The sequence below is a fragment of the Mesitornis unicolor genome, unplaced genomic scaffold (assembly GCF_000695765.1).
Source record: "Mesitornis unicolor isolate BGI_N332 unplaced genomic scaffold, ASM69576v1 scaffold40036, whole genome shotgun sequence".
Classification (NCBI taxonomy): Eukaryota; Metazoa; Chordata; class Aves; order Mesitornithiformes; family Mesitornithidae; genus Mesitornis; species Mesitornis unicolor.
Genome location: NW_010193718.1, coordinates 13,897 through 37,068, shown reverse-complemented (window position 1 = coordinate 37,068; position 23,172 = coordinate 13,897). Strand labels below are relative to the sequence as shown.

General features: G+C 42.2%; 1 protein-coding gene across 1 annotated transcript in view; it reads left to right on the top strand.

The window, feature by feature from the left end:
• MCF2L2 (MCF.2 cell line derived transforming sequence-like 2) overlaps nt 1–23,172 on the top strand; it is a gene marked incomplete at its 3' end in the record, with an annotated part of 49,303 nt that overhangs the window by 12,675 nt on the left and 13,456 nt on the right. The window contains exons 2-4 of the mRNA XM_010187550.1: nt 3,700–3,783; nt 14,491–14,605; nt 22,805–22,895. Coding sequence (XP_010185852.1) covers nt 3,700–3,783; nt 14,491–14,605; nt 22,805–22,895 — 290 coding nt within the window. The remainder of the gene's footprint in view (nt 1–3,699; nt 3,784–14,490; nt 14,606–22,804; nt 22,896–23,172) is intronic.

Genomic DNA, 23,172 nt, shown 5'->3' with positions numbered 1-23,172 from the left:
AGTGAGGAATTATGAAGCATAACTGAATGGTTTTCTCCTTAAAGATGAGATAGCACAGTTCCTCCCTAGAGGTCTGGGAGGGAGGAGAAGCTGTGTCAGACAGATGGCTGTAGTAATTGCTTTTTTCTCCTCCTTGATAGAAAACCTTGGAAAGCAAAACTGTAAGGCCTAATTCTTCTGCAGTGAATCTGGTCTCTGCTAGGAATAGAATTTATAGCAGTTTAAGTGGAGAACCAAGAGTAAATGAACCGACTTACTTCCTTTTTTTCCCCTCTCATATCACATCCTTATTCACATTGTAGTTGTCCTGGCAAATTCAATTAGCTCAAGTAATGAAGAGCTGCAAGTGTAAAGATTTGACTTGGGTGACCTATGTAGGGGACTGGCATTGTTTCACATAATCCTGTTTGATCAATTAAGCTTTTTTCTTTTTTTAAATTTGAGAAGCTGTGTGTAACTGCCTCTGCAATTAAAAAAAATTAATAAGACCACAAGAATAATCACAGAGAAGCTAGGAAATGCCTGAGTCAAGGTTGCCAAGATAACCATGTTCTAGCAGTGTACGTTTTGGCATACACCAGCAGCGGCTGGTGTATGTTTTGATATGATCTTTAGTTGCATGGCTATACAGACTTTTTATCGGAGGGCAGGACTGAGGACTGCTGTGAAGTGATCAGGGGTTGTCCAATCTCTTCTGCAGATATTAGCAAGGTGCAATGCTCGTCAAGCTCCTGCAGCTTGTCAGCTTCCTAAAACCTTCCCATTGAATTTTGGGTGCTTGCATAGTGAATTAAAACATGTCTGTAATCAAAAAAATGTCTGTAGTCTACGAACTTATGACTGTTAGCTCAGTATCAGCTCACGTCAGCCTAAAGCCAGGTTTTCCCAGCTGTGGTCTCTGTCCCACAGGAAAAGGGTACCTTGCTTCTGCCCAAAAACGCCACTTCCTGCAGGCTTGTGGTTTGCAGTGCACACATCAGGAAGGCTACAGAGCGTCCAGGAATAAAGACAGTGGAAGTTATGAACAGATTAATGCTCGCTGATGCTAGGCAAAATGCCATGGCTTTAAAACGAACCCAGACCTATGTCTTTCAGTTTGCTTTTAAGGATTTTTTTAAGCTTTTCTTTTAGTCAAAGATTAAAGACTTCCTTCAGCAGCCGCAGGTGATTGTAAGTTTCCAAGGACTGGGACTTCTCTTGCAAGCTCTGTGCTGGTGTTACAAATGCATCAATATTCGACAGGAACTACCTTTAAGCACTGTCCTGGAGGAAGATGCAAGAGGGCGAATGTGGCCTTGTGTGCTGCTGGCTACAGCCACTGACATTTCTTAGCCACGTGAGCTGATTTGCCATTTGGGCTCATGAGGCACCTTCCCTTATTTCCTCAGATATTCTCAGTCTCCTGCTAGTTTATTCTGTTACAATTTCTTTTCTCAGCACGTCAGTGTGTGAGCTATACTCACTTACTTGAATGTGTGATTCCCAGTCACCAAATGTATTTTATCCCACCTTTCTCATCATCTGCATGTGTCCTGCTGAGTGTGGGCTTTACAGCAAATCTCATGTGGCTCATCTTGTCCAGGCAGGGTATTTGATGAGAACTAACTGGCACTCTGCAGTTCTTGTTTCTGTTACTTCATTTATTTTTACACCACGAAATACTTTTGGTAGAAAAAGGATATTTAGAAAACGTAAATCAAACTATTTTTAGAGCAAGCTAATAAAGCAGCTATATGAAGGAGGTGGGGGGAATTTTCTATTTTGCTCAAGACTCTTCAAATAGAGGATTTGCAGAATCAGCCCTCTTGATATTTTTTTCAACTGCTTGGAATTATTGCCTTGTTTTGTGCACCAGCCAAAATCTATGTAACTTCTTTCCATATTGTGTGTTACCGTCTGTCTAGAGGGGCAACGGCACAAGCTCTTCAGTTACTTTGTCTCAAGGCATTAGGGAAGTGTTTGAAAATTAACACAAAAGTTTCCAAGTGTCATTGTGTCATTTAAAACCTAGAATCGCTTGTTCTGGAAAGGATCAGAGTGGATGTCTGAAAGCAAGACAGAGATGGTATTTTGGGCAGCAGCAGGAGAACGAAGCTAATTTCTAACCTCCCTGACCTCCCTCTCTGTTTCTGACTTTTTTTTTTTAAAACCAGGTGCACTGAAGTATTTCAGTGCCTGCATTGTATTGACATCAGTGAAGATCTTGGTGCTTAAATAGGGCAACTACTTGCCTGTACTCAGATCTGTGGTCTATCTGGACCCAGCTTCCTTCCCTCCACCCACTGATGGGGCAGTTAGAGGTGAGCTGCACAAAAGCCAGGACTGACTGTAGCTGTGCAGTGGCTAAAGACCCAATTACAATAGGTGCTACTGTAACACACCTTGAGTACTGTGTCCAGTTTTGGTCCGCACTATACAAAAAAGATGCGGACAGTTTGGAAAGGGTCCAGAGAAGGGCCACGAGGATGATCAGAGGACTGGAAGACCTGCTGTATGAAGAAAGGCTGAGAAAACTGGGCCTGTTCAGCCTTGGGAAGAGAAGGCTTAGGGGGGACCTTATCACCATGTACCAGTACATAAAGGATGGCTACCAAGAAGATGGAGACTCCCTTTTTACAGGGAGTCACATGGAAAATATGAGGAGTAATGGACACAAGTTGCTTCTGGAGAGATTTCGACTGAACTCCAGAAGAATTTTTTTTACTGTGAGATCATTCAGACATTGAAACAATCTCCCAGGGGAAGTGGTAAATCCCCCGACATTGGTCAGTTTGAAGAGTCAGCTCGTCAGGGTGCTGACTCAACTCATTTAATCTATACTTTCACCTTGAGAGGTTGGACTGGATGATCCTGGTGGTCCCTTCCAACCTGGTATTCTATGATTCTGTGATTCTGTGAACACAAACCTTGATCCTGCCAGTTGAGCTGGCAGATATTCCCCAGTAAATGTTGCTGGTCTAGACTGGGGTGAGGAGTGGAAAGAAAAATTGGGTGCACCTGTTACAGAAAGAGATCAAGTTAGCTCAGTGTCTATAGTTACATAGATTATAGTTGCTGGTCACTGAAAAGATGACACACAAAAATTGTGGTGATTTTTTCCCAGCTGCTTGCCAAGTTATTTTTTTACTTTTCAGTGTTTACTTCACAAGAACATGCTTTGTTTTCATGAGAAGAAAGCCTCACAGCCCCTTATTTCCTCCTTTTACTAAGTATTTGCTTGTAGCGGAAAAAGCATCAGCAAAGGAAACTGTTGTGGATTAGCTGGCTACACAAAGTCCTCAAGCAGAGACCAGAGAGTCCAGGGTGGAACATGGTGCTGTATCTGAAATAGACTTTACTGTTTCAAAGACTGAAAAGCTGCTTTATGTGGGAGGCCAAATGCAGTGGCTTAATATGGAACATGAAGTAGTAAGGAGCAGGCTGTCAGCTTCAGCAAACCTGTGACACGCTCTGGCAAATCTACTGGAGCTGGTTTACGAAAAGCTCCCTCTGAAATCACAAGGCGATAGATAAAGTAAGTAGGCTGAAGATGAGACTGTAAGTATCATAAACTTCTCCGTGACAGTCATATAGCATCTGCGTCAAGCCAAGCTCTTTTCCTTTGAGTGTCATCTTTGTTATGCTGGGTAGTTAAAAGATGGAAAAATTGTCATTAAGGTTTTATTAACTCATTGAATATTTCTGTTTTCATTTGCACAGATGAAATCATGCAGCAGGAGATACGACCGCTGGTTGCAGTGGATATAATAGAGCAGCTCCACAGGCAATTTGCGATCTTGTCAGGTAAGAAGTTGCTGGTAATCGCACTCTGGGATTCTCTTGGTAATGTGATTCTCTCTGTTATCTGTTGTGCTGACTGTCACCCTTCAGCTCTGTACAGCTGTTGCAAAAGTATTTTTATATTGCTAACGAAAAGTGCTGTTACAGTCAGACGTTCACTGCATACAGAACTGATAAATGACAACTTGCTGTGCTTGTTTTTCTTAAGGCAAGTTAATTTTCCATGCTTTCCACAATGGCACAATGGGGTGGAGTAATAGATTTACAGGATAATAAATTAAACAAATCTTTCTCTAGATAACTTTGCACAATGTCCAAGCATCTTGTTTGTGGGAAAAGATTTTGGTCTATCAGGGAACTATTCATGACCTTCCCCCTCTTCCTCATTTGCCTTTGTTTTAGAAATGATTAATTTCTAAAGTGTAAGGTTCTAATCTTTTAAAGATTTGATTATTACATATTTCTTTGTTTGCCTGAAGTTTGCAGTCACACAAATTGATGCAGTTCCTGCCCTGAATAAATAGCTGAAATTGAAATATTTGCCAAATTATTTAATACACTTATTTAGGATACCGTAGAAGAGAAATCCTTATCTGGCCCCTAAAATGGCCTCTGCTGTTGACCGTATGGCCTCTGGCAACTCCTTTTGTCTCTGTTTCTGCCTGTTCTGCAAATAAGGAAATTAAGAATTTGCTGTCTTTCTTCCCCATAGATACTCAGTGAAGTATCATGAATTTGCACAGAATACTGAGATAGTCATAATAAGGTGCTTTTGGACAGCCTGTCCCTCTCTGCTCGGTGGAGAGGAACACTGAGAACACAGTGCAGAGAGTACACAGACCCAGCTCTGCAAATGATCAAGTCAGCAGTTGAGTTGATCATCCTTGCTGCATCTTTACATTTTTAAGTACACTCCAAGCTGCCAAATGAAATCCAAATCTTAAGTTACTCAGAATTCTTTATGGGGCTCTGAGTATTGAAACTTGATTTTGGAGGTTTCTAGGTAGCATTTTGTGGCAGTTTTATAAGGTTAAAAACTGTTTTGCATTTGGCAGAGCATGCTGATCAAGCAGCGGTGGAACCAGCTGCCTTCTCATCTGCAGTAAAGCACCTCAGGGTCACATCTTCCTAGAACAACTAATAAACAGAAACCTCCATGCAGAACAGTGTCAGCAACTGCATTAAAATTGCTCAAACTTTTTGCTTTCCACCGCTGTGCTCAGTGCAGGGTAACTAGGAAATGCTAGCGTAGCATCTCTCCTAAGACAATTTTTCTGGGGTAAAGTTGCAGTAATTTTCTTTGGCTGTCTAGGCATTCACCTGCATACCAAGTGCTTACCATAGCTCTGCCATGCCATGCCATTCTCACTTAAAGAACTGCTTCAGGAATGCTATTCAGATCCCCTTTATTAGTGCTAACCTCACTCTAAAATACTCTAAATACAAGGGAGGGAACAGGAAATCTAGTAACTGTTAACTCCTTTTGGGTCTTGATGTTAACTTCAGATCACAACTGGGATGCTTGTCTGGTCTTCATAAGCAAGAAAACACTTATCAGCTGGTCTCTCTAGAATGCTCTGCTTGCTTTTTCTGCTCACCAGGCATGCAGAGCTGCTGAAACCAATATTGTTTTCAAGGCCTTTAATTTAACTGGTCCATGAATGCTTGAAAACACTTATATCAGTGTAAAGAACATAATGAATGTTGAGAATCCAGTGCCTCATGTGCTGTGCCTATCTAGTAAAATGTGGAGAACTGCTTCTCTTAAACCCCATTACCTTGCAACATTTGAGACCATTAATAAAAGCTATATACGGCATCTAATGAGCAACTTGTGGAAAGTGGTTTGCTAAACAGGAAGAAAAACCTATTTCCAGTTCCAGCTAGAACATTAAACATGGCACAGAAATGTCAAGGGTAAATATAAAAAAACATTTTCATATTTCTTTATGGACTCATCATTTCAGCAGTGCCTGTATTCTCACCTGCTGTTTTAGCAAATTCAACTCTTCACATTTGATCTAATTCTTTTATTCTTGAAAGCGATGAGAAAGATGTTTAAATAAGACTATTTAAACCTAAGTTGCTTGAAGACTTGGGAAATAACTTCATAGAAGGCAGGGCTGAAGGGCTTGTTAGGGATCAGTGAATAACTGGTTCATCAGCATAGAAGTACTAGTAACAAATACCAGAACTGAGTGAAAAGGTATCTTTCATGCCCCCATCTTCATAAATAACAAATCCCGTCTGAAGAATTTTCAGACTTATCTAAAATTTCCTCAGTACAGTCCAGAAATAATATCCTAACGAGAAAATGGGCAGCATTGTTCATAGTTTCTAAGTTGATTTCAAACTGAAATTTACAGCTAAATTTGGAAACCTGGATGCCTCTGCTCTGAAATCCCCATGGCAGCCTGTGAAGAAGATCATCAACATAAAGTAAACTACTCGGAGGTCCCTTTAGCCCAGTATCTTATTCCATTGGTGACCACTGGTGGGTCACAGGTCAAATACAACAACAGGAGTCTTCTTTGCTGTCCCTTTATTGCCTCCTGCAAACTGAGGCTTAGGTACAAGCCAGAAATGACTATACTTTTAAAAAATGCATTTCTCTAAATAAGTGTAACTTTCTTTTTTCTCTATGAAAATATTGGGTGTTTTCATCCAATAAAAAAAGATCTGGGCACTCTCCTGCCTTATTTCATTTATTAAAGTAATTCATACATAAATGACCTCACTTGATTTTCATTATTTTCCATTTTATTTTTTCCCAGGTGGCTCTGCAGCTTTTCTTTAAAGCATGCTGCTTTTCATTAGGCACAAACAACCACAAATATTTTGGTGCTTCACTACTTGCCTATATGGAAACTGAAAATCTTCTAATACTTAGCTTATTTCCTGGTTTTCCATGCTGACACATCCCAGCCCAGTAGCCACTGTCTGAAAAAAAATCCCTCTGCTCTTTCACCCCATCGCCGTGGGCAGTAAAAGACTCTCAACTTGTAGTGTTTTGGGTGTATAATATCTTTTTCTGAAAAATGTCATTAAAATGGTCTATGCTGACTTATTGTATGCACAGGCAAAGCTCAGAGGATGTGAGCAGTGAGTTTGGTCTGTGCTACTCCACAGCTCTCCTGTTCAGTCCTGTGGACCCCAAATCCATTTGCCCAATGATAATGCAAGTAACTGGTTGACCGTTACAGAGTTAGTTATAAATGAATATTTATTTGGCTCACATGAGCTTTTTTATTAACAGCTGGCAGCTGAAACAAATATAGTGAAACCGTAATATTCCCTTGCAGTAAAGCAGAAAAGAACAAGTAGAACAACTGAAGTCAAAGGCACTTTGTTTCCTCTGGACATGACTCATTAGAAACACTTTCCTCTATTATTGCTGTGTACAAACTTCTAAGAAAAGGATCTGATAGTCTTGTAGTCTCTCAGCAGATGGTAGGAATTATGTAATGAGCCTAATGAGTTTGGTGTTTGATTGTGTCAGGGCCCAGTTATTCCTGACAGCCTCCTGTTTGCCCTGGCTCTCTGGCTCCCAGACTAACCAAGGTTCTACTGTCCGTGCCAACAACAGGGAAGCTCTCCAAAGCCTTCCCAGGTCTTCTGCGGTCATGGAAAAGGCTCCAGTGTAATGAGACAATGTCCTTAATCATGTAACTCTACTTTGGTCATCTCTTTTTCCATGTGCTGATCTAACCCTGCTCAGCTTGTGAGATCTGGCGGGAGTACTGGTTCTTGTGGTTAAATTCTGGTTTTGCAACTACTGCTGCCTCTTTCCTTTCCCTGAAAACTGAACTCCCAACTATGGGACTACAGGTGTGACAACCTAGGAGTGCACAGCTATGTTTATGTGTTTCCTGTCGCTCTTGAGGGAACTAGATCATGAAGCTGGGTACTACTGAAAACCTGGCTATTCTAACACATGCAAGTTCTTACTGAAGAATTGAGAACCACTGGTAAAAATACTGTTCCTGTCCTGCTGACAGCCCAATAACTCACCGTACCACTCTGCTTTTGGAACTGCTACTACCCCCTCCCTTTTTATCTGCAGCTTCACACCCTGTTCTTATCTGTAATTACTCTGTCAATAAGCCCAATCTGCCATTTGCAGCAATAATAGATCCTGTTACTAAATCACAAATTTATTAGGCAAACAGTCACTAAGTGTATTAGCAGAGATTCATTTCCTTTGTGTTTTGATCCTGTTAAGTCAATGGACTTCAGTGGATGGGAGACTACATCTGAAAATGGTAACTGACTCCAAAGCCAGTTTATTTCATTTCCAAAGCCTGGAGGGTATTTAGCCATCTGCTTCCTGTTTAAACTGAGTCTTTTGCAAAACCTGGCCTGACCTTGTCAAAAGGACGGTTTGGATCTTGCTTAAAAATCTAGACCCAGGAAGCATGATTCAACTTCAATGAGAAATTCAGCATTCACAACCCTTAATCAACATGGAAACCCAAACAACAGAGCATGGAAAAAGCAAAACCTTACCAAGGCAGTGAAACTTCAGCCAAGGTATCACTGAGCTCTTCAGCTGTCTGACCCAAGAGATGAGCTGTACTCAGGTCTGCTATGACTAAGGGAGCTCTCTGCATGTGGGCAGACCCAAGCAGTCAGCCTGCACAGGTCAGCAAACTCTGAAAGAAAACTTTCCAGTACTAACTGATGACTTGGTGTCTTTGGCAGGCTGGGGAGGTGTGCACTGTAAACTTGCAGACAAACTTCTGGAACTTCTCCTGCCCATAGTCTGTTTGTTAGTTTGTTTTGGGGTTTTTTTTTTGGGTGGTTGGTTGGTTTTGGTTCATTTGTTTGTTTTTCCCAAGGGATTCAGCATATTTGGTAAGCTCTATTAGATGTTACTTTATGAATCCTGCTATTAGTGTTACAAGAAGAGCTGCTCACTGTGGAATAGGACTTCATTGTAGCCCCTTATTGCCTAAACATGGGTATTTTTGGTCCCTGGACAAGAAGCATAGGTCGACTAGACATAGGGAGTCAGAGATTTCCTAGGATCCCCACTGTGTCCAGGAACTTGGCCTGCAGTTGTGATTGCTTGCTGCTTTTACATCAGTCATAGCAACACGCAAGTTCAGCCGTGAGAGCTCTCAGAATTCAGCACTCACACCTCATTTGTCAATCACACCCTTTACACTGCAAAGCAAAATTAAATTTTCTCTGCTGTCATATCCTATTCTCCCCATTCATATTTCTCCCCCAAATACTTCAGCTGTTCTGTTTCCATAGCTGAATTCTGGCCCCATCTTCACTGCAACAGCCAGCCAGGCTGCATTGGGAGCTGGAAAGTCTGTCTAGTCTGTCTAAGCAACCACGAATGCTGCTTTGTGTCCTGGGACTTCGGGAATTGGCACATGTAGGAGTGAGCGATGATCCCATTACCATGCCTTGTACTACCCTGGTGCATCTTGTGTGCCATCTCTCCTGCTTTTCTTTCCCTTCCACATGCACTCTGTACTTCTGTCCTGTCACTCAGGTTCTTCCTGTCCTTTTGCCCACAAGAGAAGAGGAAAAGTTCCTCAAGACGCTGGGGTGGAAAATAAGGAAAGTGCCCAGGAAGAGGAGGAAAGTGATGCTGTCATTCTGAGTGGCAAACTAGGCAGAAGGGCAAGCTGACTGTAATATTTTCCTCCTAAGTCTTCCCTTTTTCCAGGCAGCCCAGCCTTCTGTTCCTCTAACTCCTGCTGATGCTGTCTGCTGTGCTTCAAGTTGTTGAGTCTGATGCACCCCTGTGTGTGACCCTGAATGCAAATGATATAACTGCTTGCTGATAATTCACTTTGGATCATACATCAGTATCTTTAATCAGAATGCCCTTCCCTAAGCAGCTGGGGTCCATACCATTGACACAATGTTTGGGTTGGATGCAAGGCAGGTAGCTATCTGCAGAGGTAGAAAGCAGAGAGGAGATGGACCTCTTCAAGGAAATTGAATCAAGTTGGCAGCCTGTGTGGTTGCTATCTGGGAGGGGAGATCAGCTTTGCGTCAAGAGATGGTAGACAAAATCTGGTTAAGTTTTCCTCTGCAGGCAAAAGAGGGGTCTGACTGGGGAGCAGTGACCCATGGGAGGCTGCCAGAGGTGGCCTAGCTCCCTCAAGGCAGATTCAGGAGTGAGCTTCCTGTTAGTTCAGCCATAGGATAGCCCTGAGCCTCCCCTCCTTTCAGCTGAACCTCATCTCTGGTGGCTGCTGCTTGCTGACACCAGCTGCTCCTTCCCTGGCCTGGCACCAGCGTTTGGAGCTGCCAGAAGGTGGTGGAGGTGGCTGTGCTGTTTGCAGAGTGCTGCACGGTGGCATCTAACGGCGCCTGGAGGAGCTGCAGGTCAGCGGCACGGAGGCCCGTGCCTCGCATGAAGCATGGCCATGCTGCTGATACCTGTTTTTCAGTGTTTCTCCTGACTGCACTAAATTCAAGTCATTGCTCGCTTCTCTCATGGGACTCTAGCTTAGCTTGTGCCTCATGTTGCTCTGCCTTTTCGTCAAGCTGCTTTGCTCCTGGCAGTCCTTGGGCCCCCTTATCTTGCTGCACAGGCACTGCTGAATAGAGCAGAGCTGCTTCAGCGAGCCGTAGTGTAACCCCTCAGCTTTGTGCTGTGTTCGTGTGGCTCACGCTGTTCAGCGCTTCTTTTCTGTCTCAAGACATTGAGTAGCCAGTTAAAGTATTTCAAGGGCTAGAAGAAATCTAGTGGCTACTCCCTAGAAAGCAAGGTTGATGGCCCAGAAAAAAACGGCTGCAGCTTGTCAATTCACATTCTGCAGAAATTTGCATACTGCAGCAAATCTTGGTTTAGTGTCAGGAAAAACAAAAAGGGCATTAACATTTTAGATATATGGAACTGCTCTTTCATTCAGAGGGGAGAGAATTTTCCAGACACCCTTGGTATATAAAGAGCTTCCTTTATATCCCTTAACATCCACTCTTGTTACCTTGCTAGATAAATGGATATGGATTGTTTTACCTTGTAACTCAACTACTGCTCAATGTTCAGATATAGGCAGGAACAACCCATTCCTAACATATTTGTGTTATTGCTTGTCACCCAACACTTCAGACATTCTTGCTCTCTTCTTGTTAATGCTTAACAATTTCTGGTCACAAAATTCCCTCAAACTTCATCGTGATTTCATAGTATGGCAGGAACTGAGGGTTTCCTTTTTTATTTCCCTGTCGGAAATACAGCAGTATTCAAGAACCAGCCGAGCTGCCTTCTGTTTTGGTTCACCTCGGAGAAGGAGATGGAGCCTGAGCTGTTAAGGGTGCATGGCCTAGTCAGAGGCAAGATGCTCCTGGATCTTAGTTGGCTCAGTCTGAGACTGCTCCTAAGTGTCCTTCTAGATTTTTTTTTGCCAGTGGTGAAGGGAAGAAGTCAGTGTTCAGTCTGCTTACATTCATTCTTTGGATGGCTTTTTATAGGAGAAATTCCTGGGACAAAAATACATGCCTACATACACACAGTGCGTCATCAGCCTGCCTCATCTAGCTCTGGGGAAAGGGGCCAGAGGAAGAAGAGCATATGCATGAATGTGAATGCAAGAGAAAGAGAAAATAAAAGGGACACAAAGAGACCCTGGTGTCCTGTATGGGTTTAAGGATGGCAGATTAGACTGTGTGTACAAAAAAAGCAAAATTTTATTATAAATTATAATAATGTGGTTGGGCTAAAGGACATAAATCGGAATATATACTACACAATCTAAGTGCTATAGGGACTACTTATTAATTTGCATTTACTAGATCTAGAACAATAACTAAAGTAATATTTTAAAGCTAGCTTAATTATTAAATAGGAGTTGATGTTACTTATCCTATCTGATGACTGTGGTGGTTTCCTTTCTCTTGACCTCTGAGGAGTAGCCATTCGAGGGGTGTCCCTGCTCGAGGGGAGGAGTGATCAAACACACTTCATGGGGGAAATGTGTAAGAATCCCACCTGATCAAGAATGGGACAGGGCTTTTATAGAATAAATGATTGACTGTCAGTCATTTGTTGCTAAGCTAAACCTCCTTTCTCAACGATCCTTCTAGCTTAGCAAAATATTTTTTATCTCATAAGAACACTGTCTTCTTTTTATCAGTCTTTTATTTTTCTCTCTGTCTGTGCCCAGCTGGTACAGAGTGTTTTCCAACACCAAGGCACAGCATGACCTTCTAGCATATCTAGTAGTTTTCTTTCACCAAAGTACACACATAGCAGGGCAAGTGTCAGGTCTTTTTTTTTTCACTGACGCAGAGCATCCTACACCTGGTAGCAGGAGCATTAGAAGTGCCACAGAAACGTGTATTTTAAACAAATATTGATTATAACTGCAGGTAAACTATCAGTTGTTGAAGGAGGGGATCCCAGGAATATTTATCTTTTCCTCCAGGGGCAACTATTTCTGCTCTAAACTAAAGTATTCTAGGTTACTCCCCCCCCCCCCCCTCATTTAGTGTATTTTCACATATCTGAAATATGTGAATGTAAAAGCTTGGTTCCCAGGAACCATGTGGATGCGTACCAGATGCTGTCTATGAAATACTCGGCATGCATTGAACTCTGCAAGAAGAGACAGAGCAGAAAAGCTTACCATTTCAGTTTCCTGGCCGTTACAGTTTGCGTCCAGAAGATGTCACTAAGTATCTGTAACAAACCACCCTAACTGGGTACCCGCTGGTTGGAGTTCCTGGTCTCTAGAGTGCAGCAGTCTGGGGAAAGTCTGCCTGAATTTGCCTGACAGCATCTTCTGTATCACTGCTGACTGCAGACAGTGCAGCTGGAGTGCCGTGAGACCAAGCTGCCTTGCATCAGCATTTGGCCTTTCCCCAAGGTAATGGTAAAGGTCAATGTGGAGCCCATGGCTCTGCTCAGCATTTGAAATCCAATGCAGTGCAGTGTGAACCATAGTATTCCTTCTTTGCATTTTGGCTGAAAGCCTTATGAATCTCTGTAAGCCTGTTTTCTCCCTAGCAGGGTGAGTTTAGTGGATGATCTAACACAATGGAGTCATTTTTAGATGTAAATAAAGCAATAATCAGCCTTCAGAAAGGAAAATGAGGGCTAAAGGTAGTGTCCTGACCAAGCCATCACATCACCAGATGCCAAGAAGTAAATGGGCTTCCTTGTTCAAAATTCCTATTTTCTGGAGTTCTTTTGCTTTATGCAAACATTGTGTTCCTCAGCATCCCAGCTCTCTGTGGCTGGACAGCACAAAAGAGACCTTAAATAATCCAACTGAGAATGGGATGGTTGGGCAGAGGCAGGATCAGAACTACCAAGGGACTGACCACCCTACACAGAAATAGCTAGGAATCACTTGAGCACCTCTTTGCAATGACCACCAAAACAGGAGCAGGAGCAACTGGTTATCAGTTATCCCTGTGGTTATCAGCAGGGAAAGGCAATGATCTATGGGAGCAGCCTGGAAACAAGGTTTATTTATGGGAATGTAAAGGGTACTTTTGAGGAATGAGAACTAATTTTTTCCCCTGCGTCTCTTTCCTCCCATGCTCCTAATAGGATAATTTATTGGATATTTTCACTGAGAAAAATAACTCCGTCGCACAACTTCTCCTTCACTAAGGGGAAACCGAGGGCATGGCTATTACTTGGATAAGTATCTTCTGCGGATGATAAATGAGTAGGAAAACTGTGTGTGCTGCAGGACTAGGCTCAGTATTGGGTTGGTAGAGAATTCCTCAGCCTGGTGCAAAGAACAGGCTTACATAGAGATTGCAAAGGAGAAAGACTCAGGTAAAAGCACGTCCTTAATGCTCTGTCTAAGCAGCACTAAGCAATAAGATACTTGTAATAAAAGCTTTGTTTCATCGTATTCCTTTATGTGCCACTGCCTCGTTAGTCTGCTCTCAGCTCTGAGCCCAAATTGGTGAGAAAACTCCTGTTAACTTTTGTGTGGTTTGAGTGAAGCCCAGGTTTATTAGCAAAACCAAGTTAGAATTGATCCTGCAAGTAAAGAAGGTGTGTGCTGTGTACTACATCTCCTAGAGCTGAGCATTTTGCCAAAACTGTAAGAGCTGCTCAGCTATAAGGAACTCGGCTCCATGCTTCCCACAGCTCTACCAGAGTTTGAATACTGCTGTTTGAATCAGGGAGGCCCTCAGATAAGGACTCTTCTTGACCTTGCTCCTTTTAACCTTCCTGTGCTATTTAATGGAGGCTTTATGCAAATGAACAAGGCAAGAGCAAAGCTCATTGATTAAATACTCCATGCACTTTGAGTGGTTTTTTTTGTTAAGAAAGGATGTAAGAGTGGATTAGTCCTAGGCCTGTGTCATGGGTTGTATGTGTGTATTCAAAATTTGTATGCTCTATTACTTCATTTCCTTTAATGTCTTCCTTTAGTCAGAGAGTGCTGTACCTATATATAGAGAAATGTTGTAATATTATCACAGGAAATTGCTTGGAAATGGGAAACAAAGAATCAAGGAAAGCACTTAATCAGAATTATGCAGAAGGTTTATTAAAAAGCTGAGAATAAACAACAAAGACTAGAATCTCAGCTGGAGTGAACTGAGGTACTGAAACTACAGTGAGTTATAACATCAAATGGGAAGCTGATCACATGTATACTGGATCTGGGTGCTTTTCAATGAGCAGTATCTCACTGTTTCCCATTTGTGTACTGAACTGTCTCTCCAAAGGCATAAAATCATTCTCTAATCTTTACAATTTCTCTCTTGCAGGAGGAAGAGGGAAGGATGGGGCACCCATTATCACCTTTCCAGAATTTGCAGGATTCAGTGACATACCTGATGAAGATTTTCTGAACGTGGTCACATACCTAACCAGCATTCCCAGGTGAGGCTGAGCACAAATGTCTGTTGAATTTCTAGAGAGCTTTGCTTCCTCAGTGGCTCATTGCCTTTAGTAGTGCTACTAGGATACACCAGTGCCTCTGCATCCATCCAGTCAGCATGAAACTTCCCTATGTACAGGAGGCCCTAGGAACCACTTCCATTATTTGCACGGAAAAGAAAGCTTCGCACAGGACAGGTTTTCTGTTCAGAGCTTGAACTGGGTGGGAGGGGACATGGATCTGAAAAGCAGCAGTAAACATAGTAGATCAAAAGGCAGCTAAGAGGAGCCATTTCTGAAAACTCTCAGGGACACTGGGTATAAGAAGGGAAGGGTTGCATCTGGAAGGAGCCAAACTTACAGAGGTCCTGATACTGCTTATTCTCTGAGTGCATCTTTCCGTACAAGGTTTTCTGAGAAACAGGGCTAGGTGCCCTGTTGACAGGATTCTGGCAAGCACCATGTGCTTTCTGATGCTTCATTTATTGGGAGATTTCTCCACAGCTAGGATGTTTTCCTTGCCATTTGCCTGCAGCTGTGCAAGGATAGCAAAACAAACTCACTTCCACTGCTCTGAGGAAATACGCTAAGGCATGGCTGCTGAATTGCTTTCTGTTTATACAGAAAGAGAGCTTAAAATTTTGTCAATCCCCTGATCCTGTCTCTGGACCATGGCTATTTGTGCTAGTTAGAAGCACAGCAGGGATTTATTATTTCCTGTGGTCTTGTGTATAAAGGTGCTTAGAGGATGATGAGGGGGAAACGTGCTTCCTTCAAGTTTGAGTAAGACGTTTTCCAGCTCCACCTACATGTATTCCCCATACTGAGTTGCCAAAGCAAGCTGAGAGAAACCACACACTGTGAACTTAACAGCTTCATTGTTTCATTCTGCTCTGTAGAGCTTTTGTTCTGCCAGGAGAAACTCTGTCTTGCGTCTTTCTTCACTAGCTTCAGGACTGGGAGGATGACTTGCTTCAGGGTTAATAAAACAGCAAGAGTAGATGAGAAAAATACAAAACTAGTTTTCCAGTTCTTTGTATTTGGTATGCTGGTGGGTGATTTCTAGTGATGTTGGCACATGTTGGGGAACTAGCATGTTACATTGTCAACATGATAGACAGAAATGCTTTATGCTTCTTCAGCCTGCATGAATACCAAAAGTACAGATGGGTTCAAAAGAAATTAGCTGAATTCATGAAGGATAGCTCCATCAGTGGCAGCTGAACACAATGGCTCAGATGCAAACTCTGTCTGAAGAAATCCATATATTCCTTAATGCAGGGACTTGGAAGAACGTGCCAAGAGCAAGATTGTCCTTCTCACTTTCCTTCTGCTTTTGCCTCAGTATTCACTACCTACCAACACTGCAGACAGGGTACTAGGCTAGATGGGCCTTTGCTTTGATTCAGTTTATCACTTTTGTGTTTTCTCTTCCCCTGAGGAATCCCAGAGCAATGTGCAAAGAACAATGAATTGTTTCAAAACTTCCTAAGTCAGGAGAGCTGCAATATGCCTATTTGACAGATGATGAGGTATATGTAAGTAATATCTTACACTACAGAGTGGCTCACCAAAACTTGTGTTTGAGTAAGTGAGTATTCGGTTTGATTTAAATGACCTGTTCAAGGTCACTGACAGGCTGGGGTCTGAACCTACGTTTTCTGCATACCAGCACAGCTGTTTGACTGTTAGGTTCAATCATAGGCCACACTGTAGGGATGTGAGTTTTCCAGGGAGTTTGCTAGTCTTTGTTGCAGTGCTTTTAGAAAATTTGGTGGCATTTCTTGAGTCACTGTTTGAAACTTTCCACCTTTTGTGTAGATGGTGAGGGACGAAGGTATTAAATTAGAAGAGGAAGAACCTGAGCAACAAGCTTTGTTTATGTGATTTATGATATAATTAGATAAAGTACAATCTTAATGTGTGGCATAAATAGGGGACCCATCTGGGTGCAGCAGAGCCTTGTTAATCTCCAGTTGGCTGATCCATGCACAGTATCTCTGTCATACATCTCCGCAAGCAGTAAAGGAGCTGCATTTGTTACTTTCATCAGCATTACTGTACTAAAAACTGCTGTCTGTATTACAACAATGTTCCTGAACATGTTGTTTCACTGCTAGTAGTTCACCTTTTATTTCAGTTCTCAAGGAAGATGTGCAGGTATCAACAAAGAGAAGATAAAGTAATAGTCTCTAACTCTTGTGCAGTTACAAAGGGTATGGCCATGAATCAGGTAAGATCAAGTATAGTTTGAAAAGAAGTTCATTCTGTTCACCCATAGAAAATACTTCCTTCTCAGTGAACCAGAGAAATCAGCATCATTTTTCAGATAAATGTAGAGAGAAAGTCTGTCTTTTCTAGTGTCTGTCTCTGAATATCCTGTGCAATAAGGTTCATGCCAGTTGTGGAGATAAGGTCAATGATCACAGATTACATCAGTGAGTTAGTAACTTTCTAAGTTCCTCTGGAATGATTGATCTTATGTGCCCATATGACAAGACATTGAAAAGATAAAGATAGACAGCAAATGTTGTTATTCAGATGCACAGGCATACACTTGTCTTTGTTGCTGAGCAAATTTGCTTTACCAGCTGTGGCCTATCACAGTATTTTGGGGTGGGCTGTACGTAAACCTTGCACTTCTGGGCTTTAAAACAACTGCTGTCCAGAATGGAAGACCAGCCCAGTGATACTTTTGTAATCTGATTAATTTTCCATCTGGTTCAACACCTGCTCATGAGAGTTCACCACCAAGGGGTCTACATACAGGCACATCCACGAACATTGAGTAATATGGTGTATGCACGTGCATACATCTACGCGTGCACACTTACAATAGATAGCTCCAGAAAGCCCTTTTTCACTTGCTCTGTTCCATGGCCGGAATGAATGCCTCTCTCTTCCAATTGACATGGATCAACTGCTTCAATAATCAGGTGTCCTTCTCTCCTTCCAAAAGAGGTCAGGAAATTCAACATCTCCTGGCCTCCTCAAATCGATGTTCAAGGACTAACCTGAATTCAGAGCCAAGGATGGAACAGCTCTGCTGATTGCACACATTTCATTCAGTGAAAGGGAACCTCTCTGCCAGACATCTGTAGATCTAGGCAAATATGCCAGAATTTAATTTGGAGGTAAGCTTGATGTTTATCTGCTGCACAAGATTGTCTTCAGATCCCTCTTTTCAGAGAACTGCAGAAACTCCAGTGCATTACCATAATGAGGGCAGAGATATTACAGTGCTGACACCGAGAAAACGTGGATAAAGCGTGTGTGGTTGGTTGCTTTGAACAAACTCCCTTCCTCTGGATATACACACGAGTGGGGTTTCTCAGCTGTACATCCACTTGTGCTGATGCTGCCATCTTGGCCAGGCTTCTTCCCATGGCTGTTTGCCTGCATGCATCTCTTAGTGCCTCATGACATTCAGACCTTGGCATGGCCTTTCCTTTCAGCAGCCTCTCTGAAATAGGATCAGTTGCTGACACTCTCTCTGTTTCCCTGGCTAAATTTAGGTCTTAAATCAGCCCTGTCAAGTAAAAAACAAAACAAAACAAAACAAAAACTCAAAAAACAAGACCAAAACCAACCAAACAACAAATAACCAACCATACAAATACCATTGGCTTATCTCAGTGAAGACAACTGATACCATCCTGAACATCAAGGTGAAAAGCAGGGAATAACATTGCAGAATGCTGATGTCTAGCTCTGGATCAGGGTTACAGGCCCATTTTGAATTTTCTGTTGTCCAAAGGTCCCTCCCTTGTTTAGACCCTTGTCATGCTGCGTCCATCAACCTGTGGCAGCCAGGATTTACACAGGTGTATATCTGAATGATTTCTTTGCTGCTTGCCTTTGTGTAGTCTGCCAGAATGATGTAGATATTCTCCCACATTTTCTTCTGTGCTCAGTTGCTCTGCTTTTTAGCAGCATGTGGTTTTCTTCTCTTCTCTCTCCACTCTTTTCCTCCTTCTTCAAATTGTGTAATTTTGAAGACTGTTCTCCATTTTTTTACCCATTTCATCTCAATGTAATAAGTCCAGTATTAAATTATCTATACTGCAATAGGTATCTGAATTGCTTAATGGCCTGATTCTCATTTTACCCTGATAAATCTCTCTCAGATCTCATGCTTTCACTTGTTCTTCATACTCCTCTGCAGCCAGGATCGTACCTGCACTGTCTGTATAATAAAAGTGCTCTGGCCTCTGCCTTCCCCTCAGCCCCACATGCTGGGCATGGCTGGTCAGTAGGTTTTGTCTTTGCCAGCCAGCACTCATGGTCTTGTATGTAGAGAGCTACAAGTAGTGCTCCACCATAACTAGACTGCATACTCAGTGGTATTTTGCTCTCCTTTGCTCTTTTCTCATATTTAAATCCAAGTCATTACATAAGTATCTATTTCATCTTTCATTTCCTCAGTCTCTCTCCTTAACTGGCCTGCAATATTTGCAGTGGCAAAAGTTAAGCAATGTTCCTATTCCCTTATGTTCGCTATTCCCAGCTCTCCCCACCCCCATGACCACTCTTGCCAAACCTCATTTAATGAGAAAATTCCTTTGCTGCTGCTTCTGTCTTGCATTTTCTTGTCTCTATCATAGCATATTTTGTAAGCTCTTGTTCCTATTATCTATGAATTTATTTTTTCTTATGCATCTGATGCCTGGATACTTTTGTGCTGTTTCAAATCCCTATGCAGAAGAACATCTGAAAAAATGAACTGCTTGATCATGGACATGTTCTTGAAAAAACAGCCAAGGTCCCTTTTTTGGTGTCTCCTGATCTACATGTTTGAGGGAATTTTAAAAATGGTACTTAAGAGTTAGTTCTGAGGCACAAAAGCAAGTTTTTCTTGGCACAAATACTTCTGTGTTTGTTTAAATCACAGTTGCACTTGTTGGTTTTGGCAGATGCTGTCTTGTCAGTTACTTCCATTGCAGTTTGCTCACCAAGGTGTGATTATAAGGGTCTGATTCTGAATTCTTTTAGGCCTCCAGTCCTCCATGTACTCTCCTATTAGAAAGCCTTTAGTCAGTCTCTCAAAGCAGGTAGATGGGCAAAACAAGGCAATTTCTATGTGCAGTCAGCTTGTGTGAATATGGTGCTTATGGGTATAGTTACTTGTGGTTTAGCTACATCATAAATTTTATGACAGACAGATTTTTCTCATTTTTATTAACCTGATATTAGTTGAATGATATATTTCTTTAGACCAACATCAGCATTTCGTTAACTTCAGCTAACAAAGGTGACTTTGTTGGTCATTTTGTGATAAATCACTGTTTTCAATGGAACTGCATCAGATTTGAACCTGATCCTATGTGGCCAGTTATTATCTGAGAGAAATTCAGCACCTACTGACTGGTTGTGTGAGTCTGAGCTGAAAACACAGATGTTGATTCCAGTATGTGTTTTCTGTTTCTTTGGAGAGTAGGCCATATTTTGGTGATCTGTTTGATTCAATTTATGTCCTCTTATGTTCCCATTCTCCTGCTGCATTAACATGGTTCTCAAAAATTAACATGGCTCTCAGAAATAAAGCATATTAAAGAGACAGCCTTTTCCAAGGTCATCTAAACACATAACTGTTGAAAGGAGAATTGCAGGGACTTAATTTCCCCCTTCATATCTCCCTATATTACTAATAACTTTGTTCTGAACAATAGACAAGTTTCAATAGTACACTGTAAGCATGGGTGTTGAATTGTAACATTTTTCTCTTGGAATAATTAGTCACAATAAGTATTTTTTTGTATTTGTTCTGGTAAACCAGATATTTGGATCAGATCCTGTTCCCTGCAAGCACAAAGAAACTAGAAGGGACGTGCATCTTGTGATTACTCATTTCTCTGGTCATTTGAAGAACTGCAAATACAAGAGCTAACCTCCACCTGTATGGGGCCAGAGCACACCCGAGTCTGTGCTGTAACAAGAGGCCAGCAAGGGTGCTGGGATTGTTTTTAGGAGCACTGGATTGTGACAACTGTTAGTATTATCAGTATCAGCTATTTAATAACTTTATTCTGGATTAGTCTGAACTGGTGGATAGTATGCAGGAGAGTTTTCAAGTATTTGTTAATGAGTATGATCCTGAAGTCCCTAGGCCAGGGAACTGGGTGCAGCCCACATCAGTCTGGATTTCAGTGTGTGTTTCGATTTGACAGCTTCTCGGTGGCTTTTTTTTGCCTTTTGGGGTGGTGGTTGTATTAGCTGGAGGATCTGGGACTTGTGGCTTCCAGGTTCACCTACAGTAAATGGAGTGACCAGGGCTGTTGTTGGCACAGGGCTTGGCAGACCATGGTGCCCAGGCTGGATGCAGCACTCACGCTGAGGAGCTGGGGTTCACAGCACCTCAGCCTTTTCCTTGGAGTGAGAGGCTGTGCCAGGGATATTAAATGGGAATGGAGAAGCTAAAAACCACCCTTCCTTTCCTTTACCTTCTGATACCTGAATCCATTTGCATCCTTTAATCTCTCTCCAAGCCAAGATGGGCTGAAAGCTGAGGCTGATTTGCCCAGGCGTTTCATCCCTACCAGACTTTCAAAGCAATTTTTGGTGTCAATCAGCAGAAGCAGTTTGATAAAACCAATGCAGATTTTTGGGTAGGTTAGGAAGCCCCTAGGCTGAGACATTTGTGTTTCATTTCACACACCCTTTCTGTAACAAACTGCGATGCACACAACTTCTTTGTTGCTTTCATCTGAACCTTCTTTTTCCTAACATCTAGAGCAAACACAGAGATACCATGCTGGTCGCTTTTTTGCTTGAAACATTTGTCAGGTTATTGAAGGATACATATATATTTCTATGTATATAAAAGGAGAAACTGATGTATTATCTTCACTGTGCTTGAGAGGTGCTGCTGCTAATGAATTTTCTGCCCTCTGCATAGAGCTGCATGTTGCACTACTTAAGAGGAAAGGTCATCTTTCGCCATTGAATTTAGTAATTCTCAGAGGGATGCTGTAAAAAATATTGAAGTGGGAGATTCAGTGAGTTTTCCTGTTACCAATATGAACTAAGAGGAACGCTTGCATGGCATTCCAGCTTTGCACAACACTTTGGCTTTCAGGTTGCTGTTCTTGATCCTGCAGGGCTGCAGCAGAAGCTCTGAGTTGCTAATGTTGGTGCTCTTCAGTGGATTATTGACATAAGTTTGCACAAAATGACCCATGAAAATTGTGTTCCTGGGTTGCTTCTTGTATGGACAATGGAAAAGGGATAGAGGAAATGCTTTACATGCTTTCTTTTGATCTTAATCTGTGATCAGATGTTTGATTGCATTACGTCCTTTGATTATGTTATGTCATTTATACACTTTCTGCCTGCCTCTGGTTTGTCCAGAGATGACTGAGCCTTCCTGCTATAACAGAGTTTCTGGAGATTTCCTCAGTGTGTGCTCATTAGCCTCCAATGACCCCTCTCCAATTCTGAGCACTCTTGGAAGGCAGAGAGCAGAGCAGTCTCACTGAAGCCCTGGACACCAAAGTGAGATTTCTGAGAGAAAGAGAGGATGGGATATTTATGAGGTCTACATAGATGTGGTGGAGCATCAAATCAGTGCCTCCTTGAAAAGTACTGAGAAGAAACAGTAACTGTTATTCTAGCCAGTATGTTGAAAGGACACTTCTAAATGACTTGCAACCCTAGAACCAGTTTGTAGTTGGCAAGAGTTGACACAACTCTTTAATTCCTGCTTTGCCTACCAGAATTCCTGGGACATTGTGTACGCAGGCAAGGTGGCGGCAGCAGGGAGATACTGACTCCTAAGTGCCCCTGTCAGATGTCAGCAGACTTTTGGAGAATGACGACTGAAGTGAGGTGTCTAATAACTTGAATTGTTTTGCAGAGAAAATGAGATCTGAGGTTTTTGCCTTCAATGCAGCACGGTGTAATTTGTGATCCTGAACTGTTCATATCACCTACATTTGGCAGCAGAGCAGTATAGCAGCTGAGAGATTTAGCAGATAAAATATTCATGTTTTGTGTAAGCTGCTAGCCTTACAATGGAAAGAGAAAAATTGCCGGCTTTTGTTTTCATGTGAATTTCTGCCAAATATTCATTCTTTCCACTGTAAGTTGCATTTTCATAAGGGGCTTAGAGGGTGATCTGACAGAGGCTGTGTTTTGCTGCAGTACACTGCCTTGGAACGGGAGTATCTGCATGTAACCAGCATCCTTATTTCATCTGTTTTGCAGTCTGGAGGCTGCCAGCATCGGATTCATCATCATCATAGACAGACGACGGGACAAATGGAGCGCAGTCAAGGCATCCCTGACACGAATAGCAGTAAGTGCTTGCTTTTGTTATTTATCTTCTAGAAATTAAGATGATCTGCGGAACCTTCAGCACAGGATACAGTCTCATGTGCTCATTTTTAGCTCTTATTTTCTCGCTGTGGATGCAGATTTTCCCCTGCCCTGAAGCTCATGAGTGTTAAGAGAGGGAGGAAGCTGCAGTAACAGACTACACAGCCTTGTTTACTGATGAATTAGGACAAATTCTTTATTTCCTGGGTTGACTGCAATATAAATTCTAGTAATTTGAAGTTGGTTCCTAGATGAGA